Source organism: Manihot esculenta, chromosome 11, assembly GCF_001659605.2.
Source record: "Manihot esculenta cultivar AM560-2 chromosome 11, M.esculenta_v8, whole genome shotgun sequence".
Taxonomy (NCBI): domain Eukaryota; kingdom Viridiplantae; phylum Streptophyta; class Magnoliopsida; order Malpighiales; family Euphorbiaceae; genus Manihot; species Manihot esculenta.
In genome coordinates, this window is record NC_035171.2 from 14,767,295 (window position 1) to 14,781,421 (window position 14,127).

At 32.3% G+C, this 14,127-nt stretch overlaps 2 protein-coding genes, 1 non-coding gene and 1 pseudogene across 10 annotated transcripts; 3 read left to right on the top strand and 1 right to left on the bottom strand.

The window, feature by feature from the left end:
• Positions 1-299: 299 nt before the first annotated feature.
• Positions 300-372, top strand: TRNAE-CUC. Its single transcript has one exon. It is a non-coding gene; the product is annotated as a tRNA-Glu (tRNA).
• A 43-nt stretch (positions 373-415) lies between these two features.
• On the top strand, positions 416-2,360 carry LOC110625869. Its single transcript, XM_021771553.2, has 2 exons — positions 416-513; positions 1,310-2,360. Exon 2 carries the CDS (start codon positions 1,379-1,381, stop codon positions 2,120-2,122), a length of 744 nt encoding a protein of 247 aa, XP_021627245.1. The 5' UTR covers positions 416-513; positions 1,310-1,378; the 3' UTR covers positions 2,123-2,360.
• A 131-nt stretch (positions 2,361-2,491) lies between these two features.
• Positions 2,492-6,101, top strand: LOC110625609 (annotated as a pseudogene).
• A 2,983-nt stretch (positions 6,102-9,084) lies between these two features.
• Positions 9,085-13,730, bottom strand: LOC110625483 (B-box zinc finger protein 19). Of its 8 annotated transcripts, XR_002489588.2 has the most exons (7): positions 13,266-13,728; positions 12,013-12,109; positions 11,787-11,902; positions 11,455-11,697; positions 11,218-11,312; positions 9,577-9,851; positions 9,085-9,359 (listed from the first exon to the last, which is right to left on the bottom strand). XR_002489588.2 is itself a non-coding variant. In XM_021771090.2 (6 exons), the coding sequence occupies exons 1-5, from the start codon at positions 13,356-13,358 to the stop codon at positions 11,223-11,225; spliced, it is 639 nt and encodes a 212-aa protein (XP_021626782.1). In that variant the 5' UTR covers positions 13,359-13,730; the 3' UTR covers positions 9,085-9,359; positions 11,218-11,222. The 8 variants fall into 8 exon arrangements, 7 of the variants coding, with proteins under 7 accessions (XP_021626782.1, XP_021626787.1, XP_021626781.1 ...); XM_021771090.2 differs by lacking the exon at positions 9,577-9,851 and having other exon boundaries at positions 13,266-13,730; XM_021771095.2 differs by lacking the exon at positions 9,577-9,851 and having other exon boundaries at positions 11,218-11,306; positions 13,266-13,721.
• Positions 13,731-14,127: the final 397 nt, after the last annotated feature.

Below are 14,127 nucleotides of genomic sequence, written 5' to 3' on the forward strand. Positions count from 1 at the left end.
TATTAAGATAAAAATCATCCAAACATCCAAAAATTTTAGCTTTTTAAAGTCAATTGGGCTGCTGATAAATAATATGCAATACTATAATAAATGGTTAAATACAAAGAAAGTGAAGACCAGTGTGAAGCATTATTTTAGTCGTTAATTCTTTTTGAGAATATAAATTTTATGTTCTTAATTACTATTTTTTTTATTGAAATAAATTTAATTATAATTGAGAGATAAATTTGTTAAGTTTGAAGGACATTAGAGTTAATTTAGAAGACTATAAAAAATAATATTGCACATTATGAATGGATTCCGTTGTAGTCTAGTTGGTTAGGATATTCGGCTCTCACCCGAAAGACCCGGGTTCGATTCCCGGCAACGGAATATAGTTTTGCTTTCAAATTTAAACAAAACTACGTCGTTTGAGTTATTTCTTCACCACTCGGAAATTCAAAGTCCGGTATAATTGAGAGAACGTTCAAAGTACTTGACAAATTATAAGGGTTCTCAGTGTCCAAAATTCAGGTGTGTTCGTGCTTCTCTCTTCTTCTTCTGTAGCAAATTCATCTATTTTTCATCTTTCTGTGTTGTAGAAAATTTTGCGAAATTACCTGCACTAAGTTTATAATTGGAATTATTAATGGTAGAAACTGGAAAATTAATAGACAGATAACCCCCTTTTCCATTCAATGTATTGCCAATCCACGAAATTTTTAGTTCTTTCTTCATTTCCTAACCTAAGTAGAGTTAGATATTGAGATTCTAAATTAGGGTTTGTTTTAGTTATTGAGAATCTTATGATGGTTTCAGAGTAACTTCATAGGATCATATGTATCAATTTATCTGATAATTAGTATGTAGTGTTTGATAAATTGTAAGATGCAACACTCTATTATAGAGCCATATTGTAGGACTTGGACCGTTTCCTATGTTGTTTCTCTGAGAATTGGGCATTTGGAGTGTTTCCCACGGTTTGATTCTGCTCATCTTTTTTTGAAGAACTGAAATTTCCTTGTTGGCTTTATTTGCTAAAATTTTCCTTTTCTATCTCTTGCAAATAGAGTTCGTTGATGTTCTTGGGCAAAGGTTGGTCCTTTTTCAAGCGTTGAGTTCGTTGAAGTCTATTCATGATTTTCAATTTTACAGTATCCATAATTTTGAAGTGATTTAAAATAAATCACACGCTTATCAATTTTTACCTTAACATGGAAGAATTCTATTGATTTATTCTATAGAAGATGTTGTAGACTAAGTGTACTGAGAATTTCTCCAATTTTTACATCTTGCACTTTTGACTCGAGCATTGTGTTCACCTCTGCAGGTTTGCTCAACTGTACACAAGCCTGTCTGTTTTCTTTATACAAACATTTTCTTCAATAAATCTTTAGCCATGGCTTCTAGTGATGATGTAATTGAGGGCTCTATATCTTCTCTTTTTATTGGTTCCTTGAAGTCTAATCAGAGTGGAGATTTGCTTTCACCTGAAGAAATAGCATGGGTCGATTCTTGCCTGGTTAAAGATCCAGAAAATTCAGATGGTGACTGGAGTTCCATGAAAGATACCTTGATAGAAATCCTTGGTTTGCAACCTGATTCACAGGACTCATCTGACCCTGGAACTGATGACTTTCCTGGAGTAACTGAAACTGAGATGCTTCATTCTGCTGAACAAGGAATTGTCAAGTTCTCAGGAGGAATTGATGTAGGTACTATTCAAATTAATAAAGATACAGAAATGAGCAGTGATGATTTTCCAAACAAGGAGGAGAGTAGCAATTTATTATCACAACATTATCAGGGAGATCTCTCAGAAACTTTGAGAAATGCTTTTCAGCCAAATTACAGGGAGGAAAACAAGAGAATGGGTGAATCGGTTGATTCAGGACTAGATGTTGGTTCTCCAGCAGATGAGACAGAGCCATCTACTGAGGATATCTTTAGGGTCTGGGATTTGGGCATTCCATTAGTGGAAGATGAGCTTGTTAAACAGTTGAACAAGGCGCTTTCAGAAAGTAATGATCAAGTGATGCCATCAAGGACTGATGATTTAGGGGCATGGAAGGATTTTACTGAAAAATCAGTTGATGATTTAGTTGCTGGCATTGCAGACCTGTCTTTGGATCAGCATTTCTAACTAGAGAACATGTTCATAGTACATCCTTAACATCTGTGAAGTTGAAATATTGATACTAACAGTTAACAATGCATTTGGATGCTGCACTGAAATGGAAGGAATTCATAGTGTTTTTTTGTGTCCTTATGTTATGGGACCACTGTGTTTTAGGATTCATGGTTTGATATACTCTCTACTTGCTTTTCTTAAGTTGTATCTTATATTTTTAATTTTATTAATTTAGTTCATAAGTTATTTATCAAGGTTTTTAAACTTAGCCAATCATAGGTGAAGGCGAAAGATAAAGGGTATAATATTCAGTTGGATTGGATCAAAATTTAAATTGTATGATATTAAAGCTTTGAATTAGTTTCTCATGTATAATTCATAATGCAACTGATTAGGCATACTGTTGTGAGCATTCCGAACAGCCCATCTACTCTAGTAGTGAAGGAATCTGCCTGGGTCTCGCTTGTTATGCTGCTATCTCGGTTATGCATCTGCAATTCTGCATTTCCTATCAGCTTTTTATCATGAATATATTTCTGATAGAGGAAATTATGTTTATTGGAACCTTTAGTATGATGGGTTGGTCCAAATTGTTGAGCCAAAAATCTTTCTTGATGGTGACCATAGCATTGGCAGGACTTTTGAAGTAGCACAAAAGGTGTGGGTTAAGGTTTTCTACTACTTGGCCGTGAACAATATCATGTTTAAGGGTATTCTACTCAAGCCTTGCATGGTCACTCCTGCAGCTAAGAGCAAGCACAGGGCCACCCCTCAGCAAGTTGCAGACTATACTCTTGAGGTCCTCAAGAGAACCCCCTGGGCAGTACCCAAAATCATGGCAAGTTCCCTTCTCTTTTTCCTTTAAATTTACCTAATATCCCTGGTACCTATATAGATGTACTAATTGTTTGTGAATCATTTTGTTGGTGTAGGGATTTTCTGGTGGGCAATCTGAGGTTGAAGCAACCCTGAATCTAAACTCCAGAAACCAAGGTCCAAATCCATTGCATGTGTCCTCCTCATACACGAGGGTTTTCAAGAATGCTTGCCTCAAGATTTCTTGTCCACCAAGGCCAACTCACTTGCTCAGCTTGGCCAGTATATCAATGAGGAAGAATCAGAAGAGGCCAAGACAGGTATGTCAAGAGCTCTACAGAATGAAGGTAGATGAAAAGAGAACTCAAATAAAAGATTAATTTCTTGTGATTGTATGTTAATGCTTTGTATCCTTGAGGAGAAGTCCTTAACTATACCGAATCTAAAAGTATAGTGAAACAGGACACTACAACCAAGTACAAAGAGAACCAATTTTGAATTGATTGCTAACCATCTTGGAACTGAAATATAAGTCAAGAAATTTGTCCCCACTTTGATCACCCATATAGCTAAAGCAACAAAAACTGGTGAAATAGGTTAGGTACAATATGATGGCTAGGATCAGCATAAACAACAGCAGAAAAATGGGCCAAGTGCGATTTAATTTAGTTGGTAGTTTCTTGAAAGGGTAAATTTCACATGTGTTAACTTAGGGTGATACAAGCATGGGCTCAAGCTGCTCAACCATAGCCTTATTGCCACTGCTCTGTTCGAGAACCACTTTATAACAGTTGGCTAAAATTGATCTATATAACTTTTGGACCCATTTTTTGCATGGTCCAAAATGGTTAATCCAAATTATTTAGTAGTTTTATGCTAGTTATTATATATAACTTATATACCCTATAAGTTGTCGAGATGGGATCTCACACACCTCCAACATTACCATTGTGATTGTTTGAATGATTTCAATTGTGGGGAAGAGCTCTTCTCCAAGGTTCTGTAGTGTGGTGAACTCAGGAAATCTAAAAGCACCCGATTTCAACCCATTGGCCTTGAAAGAGGCGTAGAATGGTGGTGTCTAATAAGTCAATAACTTACACCTTAACATGATCCTCATTTGCCTCACTTTGGTAAGCTCAGCATACTCTGTGTAGAAGGGTACACTAGTTGAGCGGGAATCGCCAAGGGTTCAAAGCAGCCCTAAGTGTAATCCTTACTTTAATTTTCTGTTTGCTGGTGAATTTAAGTGCAATGGTTGCATTTGGAGGGGAAAAATGAGAGAGATTGTGTGAGAAGATGTTTCTGGAAGTAGTAACCTTGAATAAATCTGACTATGGAAAGTTTCAAAGTAGCTGTTGCTTGAAAATAGGGATATGAAGTTAAGATGTTGATAATGTGAATTTGTGGCAATATTTTAGCCATTTTTTAATGCATATTTGTTATCTTTTGTTGTATGTAAAGCCTTCTTTATGTAATGAAGTTGTAGATATATTTTTGGCAGCCTAATGTAAGCTTTAATTTACTGGTTTTATTTGTAAAAGACCAACGGATTGCCAAAATCTAAATTTCTAAAACTTATATTTAAGTACATCTGCGACAAGGATATCCTTTTTATCATATGCATTGTTAGGTTTTATTGGTGAATATTTTGTTAATACAGAATTGCAGTTTGCATCATAGTAAAATTTAATTGCAAATCGGTGTAAATCATTCTTTGTGAATAAAAATTATTAGTTGTGGATTTGTGTTGAATTAAGATGAGAAGAGAGTAGGGAGATGGAGTTTTTGTAGCTGTTACCAAATGGGAAATTTTTATAGAGAGAGGTTCGTTCGGTGAAAGCATAAAGAGGAACAAAAACAAGTGAGGTAAGAGGTGCAGGCGTGTGCGTTATTAGGTTATAACTGACTAAACTATGGGTTAATAAATTTTACGAATTGTAATTAAAAGTTTAGTATATAAATTAACTTTTTAAGGAATAAGTCTTTAGACAAATTATTTCCCTTACGTAAAAGAATTAGAATGCTTTACTTACTAAGAAATTTTAATGATCAAACCAAATAATAGTCTATTTATCTCAATAGAGGGTTTACTATTACGTAAATTAAAATTATGTGGCTAAGTGTCTAGTTTCAAGATTTAATCAATTTCACCAAACATTTCCAAAGTTAAAAATATCTAACTTTTTTTTTTAAACTACAAACGAGCAAGTTATAACCAAAAGATCTAATAATTTTAGGTTTATATATAAGTTTTAGTTTAGCAATGAAGTTTTTATTTTTTGAACAATGATTAGAAGATGCATTTGGAATACATGACAGAGAACACGAGCCAGTCCAACCCAGAGCACCCTTGTATTTTGGTTTAGTTTAAATCCGAACCCAAGATCCTCAAGCTCCAAACCTACTGGAGAAACTATTAACTTTTTGCTCCCATTGGCCACCACAAACATCCCAACCCATCATCTTCATCAGCTCCAAATCAGAAAGCCATCATTTTTTATTGGTTTTTGAGCTGCAGAAAGCAATCATATATAGATCCCCTCGTTGTCTTCTTCTTTTTCTTTTTTTCAAATTCTCCTCTCTTTCACTTTTTCTAATTTAATTAAAAAATAAAAAGAAAAAAAGATAAGGAGGATAGAGAGAAATAAACTGACTTTCCCTTGCCTCTTTTCCTCTCTCATTTTGTCTCTCTTTCTCTCCATATCTCTCCCTGTTTGGATATGTCATTCACCATGTCTCTTTCTCCATTACTTTTCCTTTTTTCTGATTTTATCTATGTATTTTAAAATTTTAACGTTTTTAACATTTAAAGCTTAAATTTGTATTATGGATAATTCTTTTTTTTTTTTTAAATGCTAAGATTCAATATATCATAACCAAACTGGAAAGTGAACCCAAATATAACGAGTAGTCTAAAATAAAAATAAAAATATTAATCTACATTCAAACCCAAAAGAACAAACAAGCTCAAGAGATAAAAATCATACTCTAGCAAAAGCTGCATTAGACACTTTTTCATCACTATCAGCTTTCTGAGAGGCCGACGCTGCTAGAGACTTGTAAGAAACATTGGAAAAAAAAACATTATAAGCGCATCAAACTGAATGTTTGAGGAAAGAAATTGGGTTAGGAGTCAAGGAAATATCAAAATTATCAGAGAAAAATAAATCTCTAAAACGTTAACGATAAGTGGAGGTGATAGGACTTTTTGACGTCTCATTTACACTTTCATTCATGGTTCCCTCTGGGATGCCACTAGCATATAACTCTCTACATCTCTGTATTAGACTTAATAAATAAAGGCACTGGATATTTGAGTTTTCAAAATCTGCAAAATAGAGACATCAACCAACAAGACACACCCAAATTGTCATGCAAGGCTCAAAACAAGCAGTCAAATGGCAAGCAGAGATCTACAAAAGGACTCTCTCCTTAAAGCTCACCTTTGTCAAAACACAAACAAGCTATTTTTACAACCTCATCTTATGGTGTAAAGTTTCCCTTCTCATCAGGCAAAGGATGAGACCATTCTCTGTCTAGGGGGACAGATGAAGCCGACTAGCAGCAATACAAGAAGGATTAAGCCTTCAAGAAGAAAATCCATGAGAGAGAAAAAGTGGAAAGTTTTCTTTTCGATCCGTGTTTCACCTTTCCGCTATTATGGGCAATTTAATTTTTACTTTCAAATTTTTGAAAGTAACAACTCAATCAAAATAAATAATATGGAGTTTATGTGAAAAAATAAATTATACTTTAATTTCTGAATTTTAATATAATTAACGGATTGATTCTTATATTTTTAAAATTGAACAGTCTATTCAAATTAAAAGTTTTTCATCTATTTTTGTCATTTTTATTGTTAAAAGTATAAAAATATTTTTATTATCTTTTTAAGTAGATAAACTTTATTTGAGTTCTTGAATTTAAGCATAATTAATGAATTGGTCCTTATATTTTTAAAATCGTATATTTAAATCTCTCTATAATCAGTCTGATCTCATCTGTTATAATTTAAATGTTTTCATTTTTCATTTTTTATTTGAAAAAAAGACTTAAATTCTCATTAACTTTTGTCTATGATATTTCATTTAATTAATTTTTAATACTTTTTTATTCAATTTTCATTCATTAAAATATTTCAATATTTATAATTTTAAAACTTTCATAAAATACTTACAATTTCAGCTATTTTTAAGTGATATCAAGTATTTTTTAAGTAGATTGTAAATTTTTATGAAGAGTATTTTTAAAAAAATTATACTTTCAGAAAAATTTTGACTATCCACTAGTTTTGATCTAATATTTATAATAGATGGAACAACTGTAATTTTAGATAGATTAAATACAAAAAGATTTAAAATTTTAATTTTAAAAATATAAAAATTAATCTGTCAAATTATACTAAAATTTAATATCAAAATGTAATTTATATAATATAAAAATTTTTATTTATATTAAAAAAGATTTAAGTGTTTATAAAATATTTTAAATATTTAAAATATTTATTCTCTCTTTAACTGAATAACTAAAATTATAAATAAAAATATTTTCAATTTAAACAAATTGAATACGTTCAATTTTAAAAATATATACATTAATTTGTTAATTAGATTAAAATTAATAAATTAAAATGTAATTTGCCTTTTATAAAACTGACGTATCCTGCCACATCATCCTTTTTGTGCCAGTATACCAGATTAGCACCGTGTCATCAAATGAAATTGACAACATGACACTTCAGCGATACTTAAAGTCATTAGTCATATGTCTATAGTCCTTATTTGCAACAAAATAAAGTACTGAATATGCTATAATATAGGATATTAAAGTCTACCTTCTACTGGTTTTTATCTATGCTACTAAATAAACCAAATCTTTTTATTTATTTTAAAAAAGTTTATAATTTAATTTTTGAGTATTATCATTAATAACAAATCAGTCCCTATATTTTTAAAAATTTATTAAAACGTCTTTATATTTTCTATCGTCAATAAAATATTTCTTTTATCTATTTTTGCCATTAAAAATATAGTAAAAGACCAAATTATCCCTTTCTCCTTCTTTTCCCCATTCTTCTTCTTTTTCTCCTTCTCCTCCTCCTTCTTCTTCTTCATCGGTTCTTCCTCTTCCTATTTCTCTTCCTCTTCTTCTTTTTCTTTAATTCTACTTCAATTTTTCTTTCTATTCTGCTTTAAGGAGGAGGTGATTTTTCTTTTTTTTTTTTCTTAATCATCTTCTTTTTCTTCTTCTCCTTCTTTTTCTTCTTCATTTTTTCTTCTTTTTCTTCTTCTTTTTTCTTCATCACCATTATCTTTTTCTTCTTTTTTTTTTTCGTTTTTTTTAAGAGGAGGAGGGACTATTTTATTGACGAAAAGAAATGATAATGACGTTTTTATAAATGTAATAAAAGATAGGAATTATTTCGTTGATGAAAAGAAATAATAATAATATTTTAATAGATATAAAAAAAAAGAAAAGAATATTTTAATAAATTTATGAAAATGTAGGGAGATACTGTTTCGTTAAGAAAGAAACAATGAGGAGAGATTATTTCGTTGACGGAAAGAAACGATAAGCACGTTTTAATATATATGATAAAAGATAAGAACTATTTTATTGACGGAAAGAAACGTTAAGGATATTTTAATAAATATGAGAAAAGATAAGAACATTTTAATAGATTTCTAAAAATGTAAGGACTGACTTGTTAATAATAGCAATATCCAAGAACTAGATAAGGAGTTTTATTTGAAGACAAAATTGAATTTTAAAAATTTTATCTACGGAAAAAATGGCAGAAGAACTATTTTATTAACGGAAAGAAAAGTTAAGAACGTTTTAATAGGTTTTTGAAAATATAAAGACTGATTTATTAATAATGGCAATACTCAGAGACTAAATTGTAAATCTCCCTTTATTCTAATAATTAAGCCAAATGTTAGATGGGATTTGAATAAAACTCTATGCCAATAATAACAAGTGGTCCCTCAGAATTGCCATAGCACCGGAATCTTTGTCCATAGGAACATTATCCTGAAGCTGGAGATATCTGCAATTGTGGATTGAGACAATGATTGAGTGGTTTGACACCGGACAAGGGTAGATTGGAATGTTTAATTTGAACAGAAGTAATGGAACCTACTTCATTTGATGTCAAATTTTTTTTTTTTTTTTTTTAAAAAAAAGGGGAAAAAAGTGTCTCCACGTTTGTTGAATATAAAGCAATGAGCAGCAGGCAGTGGGTGTGTTCAGCCAGTGAATGGGACCAAATGCAAACAGTTGTTTTATTTTCTTAAACACAGACTATATTACTTTAGATATACAGGAACAGGCTGAAATTCTCCCCATCTAAACAACTTTGCCAAAGGGATGATGACTAAAAAGCAGGTTGAACTACTCAACTTGTATTTCACAAGGCATCCAAATATACCTGCAGCCACAAATTTGAAGGATGAGAGGGTTCCACATTATTCTCAGATAGTGAAGACTCTTCAATAAAAAATACACACATGCATATGCTTTCAGTTGCCTTCCATTTTCAATCTTGAACTACTTTATGGTGTTTATTTTCAAATGATGCCCAAATGATATGCTAGAGATTAATTCAACAGGGCAATGAAGTCATAGAAATGAGGACAATCCCAGACCAGAAACAAGGAGAGCAAGTAGATGAAGGCAGCTCGTGTCTTCATTAATATTTAACAATGGTGCTGGTTGAATTGAAATTCAATAATTACACAACTTCAAAGGCATCTTTGGCCAATCACTGCTTCTGTAAAAAATGTCTGTGTCAAATATACTTAATAGAGAGGATCTACACGTGACTAAATATTTCCTCCACTTCTTCGCAACTGCACATTATACTGACAGCCCACTTTTGTTCAATAGTCCTACTAGTATCACTCCATTTATGGGCGAAGACCTGTAAAAAATGCCTGCCTTCATAGTAAGAATGCAGGGATTCTAATAAATGTCTTTACAACAAATAAAAAATAAATAAAAAGAATAATACTCTTTAGTTCATGTTTTTTTCCTTTAAGGTACCCCTTCATCTAGAAAACTAATTTGTCGTGAACTGTTGAAAATAACCACTTGACAAAGCAGGCATAAAGGCCATCTTCAGTATATGGCTATATGCACTTGCATGCAATTCATATTCAAGAAAACCCGAAAACTTCCCAGGTTTTTTAATTCGTCCATCAAGGAAGTTGTAGTCCTAGTTCGGGCCACTCCAATTAGCAATCATTTATCAATCATAGAAGACATGAAGACTATGTTTTTAAATTCTGTAGCACTAAACAACTTTCCTAAATCATGTTCAGCAAATCATCATGCATAGACATGGACCAGTTCTAAAGTAATATAAAATCAAGTTCCACTGTCATATTCAAATCAATGTCCTGAACCTATCAACATAAATAAATGATGAATGTGTTATCCAATCTGACATCTGAAAAATGTGAACTAGGTCTAATATCTACACGCATCCTTCTGAAGAAAAACATAATATCCACTTCTCGGCAAAGCCACTCACTTCTCAACACAATTAGTAAACTGGTTACTGCCGATGAAGTTGCTACTTGTCAAAGATTCAAAATTTCTATTTTAGGTTTGTCAATTACAGTGATCACAACCAAATAAGGAGTCAGTCAGCAGAACCATGCCTGGAGTGAATAGCTACCATAATATCTGCATTTCATTCCTTTTACTGACTAATTTAATTCTACCATAATATTTGCATTTTATTGTTATTACCAACTAATTAAATTGGTTCAGAATTAATGATGAAGCCTGCCAGTTAAATCACCATAACTTTACATATACTCCAGCATTCCAAACATTATAGGACCAAATGCAGTCAAAAGATAACTAACAATTTAGTGCAGGTTAGCGAAAATATAAAATCTTGGAAATTTTTCAGATCAAATCAAACTCTATAAAAGACTTTTCCCTCTTATAAAAATAGTCTGCCATGCTAAACACTAAAATTATCACTCCTCTATTTAATTAAGAATGAATACATAATTACTTCTCTTAAAATATTTTAAATACTATATTGTGCAAAGCCAAGAAAACATAAGATATTGGGGCATAAGGGAGCACATTTAGCATCTTATAAGCAGCGCAGCTTTTAAGTTTAGGAAAGAGATATCTCTGCCCATTAGTTTGAGGAATGCAATTTCAAAGCTATTGTGAAGCTTTCCAACCTATATGTTAACTTGATAATAAATAATGAAAAGAACACGTGTGAACCATACTTGATTAATTATGAAGTATGTACATTATACCTTGCTTACTTGTCAGGCTCTCTTTTGAAGGATCCAGCAGGAACCATACTCGCAGATTCATGATTAGTACCACTCACAACATCTATACCCTGTTCCTTGAAACAAATAGAACCATGTAATTTTATTTAGTAAATATAATTCATAAAACTACAGCTCTTAGCATGTATATGAATATGAAGTCATGGAGTTCAAAAAATGTAAAGATAGATTCAAGATGGTCAACAGTAAAGTGAGTACCTGATTACTTGAATTTTGTCCATGTATCCGCTGAGGCCTGGCATTAAGATCAATCAATTTGTTGTCAATCTTGCCATCACCATCGGTGTTATTCTCCATCATTGGAATGGGAGATGCTCTGTGATTTTGCTTATTGTCTCTCATTGTGAGTTTAGGTGGCTGATTTTGGTCCCTCCTTACTTCATTTTGATCAAGAGGTTGCTGTCCGAGTTCATCCAAACGACCAGATTTATCCCCTGGAAACTAAACCAGACAATCAAAGGGAAGCATATTAGTTCTGGGACCTTTACAGAAAAGAAAACCAAACACCATTCCAGACTCCAGAGACAAACCTCAACCCTCTGCCTCAATAGAAGATATCTCCCATGGGTTCTTTTACCACCAACATGCACAATCATATCACATTGCAGACAGAGAGAACTACCATCTATCTCACAGTAAAAGAAAGCTACATGCATGTTGCAAGGGAAGCATCAAAAAGTAACATAATCTTGAATAGAAGATCAAATATGCATATACTTGCAAAAAGTAAAACTACTAAATGTCAAAAACCTATACCAGGTGCATTTTCACATATGTCACAACGGGGCACATCACTAGGGTCAGCGAGCCCAACACGAATATGTCGGCTAGCAAGCTTGTTACATAAATGGACCTGCAACTCCAATGCATAAAAAACACATGATGTAGCAGTAATCTTTATTATTTATTTACTTTCGAGGAGTAAAAAAACTACTGGAGAGGTGGAAGAAAAGTTCAAAAATTATACAAGCAAGGCCAACATATTATCATTATGGAAACAAATACTCCACATTCTGCACTCAACTAATTGTATATAAATAGCAAATAACAGTATATAACAACATGTGTTGTTACTCACACTTATGATATCTAGTGTGAAATATGTGCTTTTAAATAAAATCTTCAGATGGCTAGTTATGTCATATTTTACTAAATACAACCTGGGGCAATAAGTAAGAACGTTTTATGGTCAGTCATAACACCAAAAATCCCATTTTCAATAATGTCTAGCTCAGAATTTGCCATACGTCCTACAATTAAAAAAATCAAGCTAATGCATAATGGATATCATTTTGTGTGTGTGGGTGGGTGGGTCGGGGGGGGGGGGGGGGGTGGTGAAGAAAACTATACAACCGCACTTTGATTGTTAGAATGTTAAAGGTTGCTGGGGAAAGGAGAGGATATTCAGAGAGGGAAATGAAAATAAAACAAAATCTTTCTCTGATTGTTTTTATGTCTATTTAGGAGATTGACGAATGGGAGGAATAATTGTACCTTGGTACCCCTACAACAAGGATCCTTATTTGCATCGATAAGAGGTTATATATGGAAATTCAAAAAAAAATATATAGCTCAGTAAGTTCATTTTCCTACGATTTTCTCTCTATTTTGAGAAGAAATGTAAGGTGAGTTATTTTCCTCTCCTTTCTTTTCATTTCTGTTCTTTTCCTTCCTCTCTTAAATATCCAACCAACAGAACTTAAACTGATTTTATTTCCCTTTTTTTCCCATTTCCCCTCAGTTCCCTCGAAACAAACAAACGATTAAGAATCCAATTAACTTCACGTATAAAGAATCTGAGAGAACAGTTACTTGCAGCTTTACAAACACCTGAATCATATTGACTCATCATAGCATAGCTAAAGTACCTCAATCCAATAGTCCACTTCGATCAACTCAATTACAGACTCACTAATCAAAATTTTAAGCATTTTACAGACTCGCTAAACAAATCTTTTAAGCGTGACAATAGAAAGAGAGAGATTAAAGAAAATTAACAAAAAAAATACCTTCTCATCACAAGAGCGGCAAAGAGCGGCCTCATCGGCTGCGCAGAAGAGGATCGCGGCGGCGCTCTCGCACACGTCGCAAAGCGTTCGCATTTCTCTACTTACTTGCTTATAGTTTCTTCTTTATATTATATTGGCTTAATAATTTTAATTTACTCTATAATCCTGTGCTGCTCATTGTCATTCCTGTCTTCTGGTGAACGCCATTTCTATATCTTGCAGAGCAAAAGAGAAGAGTTGATCATCTTCAGAGAGTCTTGAATAAGGAAATCAGAGAGAGATTGAAATAGATTCAGAAATGGAGGATTAAGAGGGATAGTGTATGGCGAAGAAGAAGAAGAAGAAGAAGAAGAAGAAGAAGCAGAGAGAAGGAGAGAGACAAATGGAAGTCGTTTGGAGTGTGGGGAACTGGAGAAAGAAAAAGAAATAGCTTCGGACTCGGCTAAAAGTCTCCGTTGTAGTTCCTTCCTTCACTACTCGCTGCATTTCTTCGACACGTTTGTTTTCTTAATAATCCCATTCGTAATAGATAAATAACCAAATGAAATTCCTAATAAAGTAGTGTTTTATTTTTTAATTCAAGTAGTATTTTAAAAAATAATACTAATAAATAATAGTTTGTAAATTATGAGATTATTTTTCACTCCTACCATTTGTTTTCAAGTAGTATTTTAAAAAAAAAATTATATTGTTTATATTAAGATATTAATTATTCATGTTATATTATTATTAAATTATTTTATAATTAATAAGTGAATATTAAATATAAATACAAAAGAAATTATTATTGACTTATAATCTAAGATTAATAAAGAAAGAGTTTATGGAATAATAAATAATTTTTTATACTTAAAAACATTGT

Bases quoted from the DNA above. Each gene is read 5' to 3' on its own strand.
- LOC110625869 (XM_021771553.2), top strand. From the start codon at position 1,379: ATGGCTTCTAGTGATGATGTAATTGAGGGCTCTATATCTTCTCTTTTT.
- LOC110625483 (XM_021771090.2), bottom strand. From the start codon at position 13,358: ATGCGAACGCTTTGCGACGTGTGCGAGAGCGCCGCCGCGATCCTCTTC. The intron at 12,110-13,265 runs GTATTTTTTTTG...TTGGAGTTGCAG, and splicing joins GCCGCTCTTGTGATGAGAAG to GTCCATTTATGTAACAAGCT. The intron at 11,698-11,786 runs GTTTGTCTCTGG...TGTCTGGTTTAG, and splicing joins TATTGAGGCAGAGGGTTGAG to TTTCCAGGGGATAAATCTGG.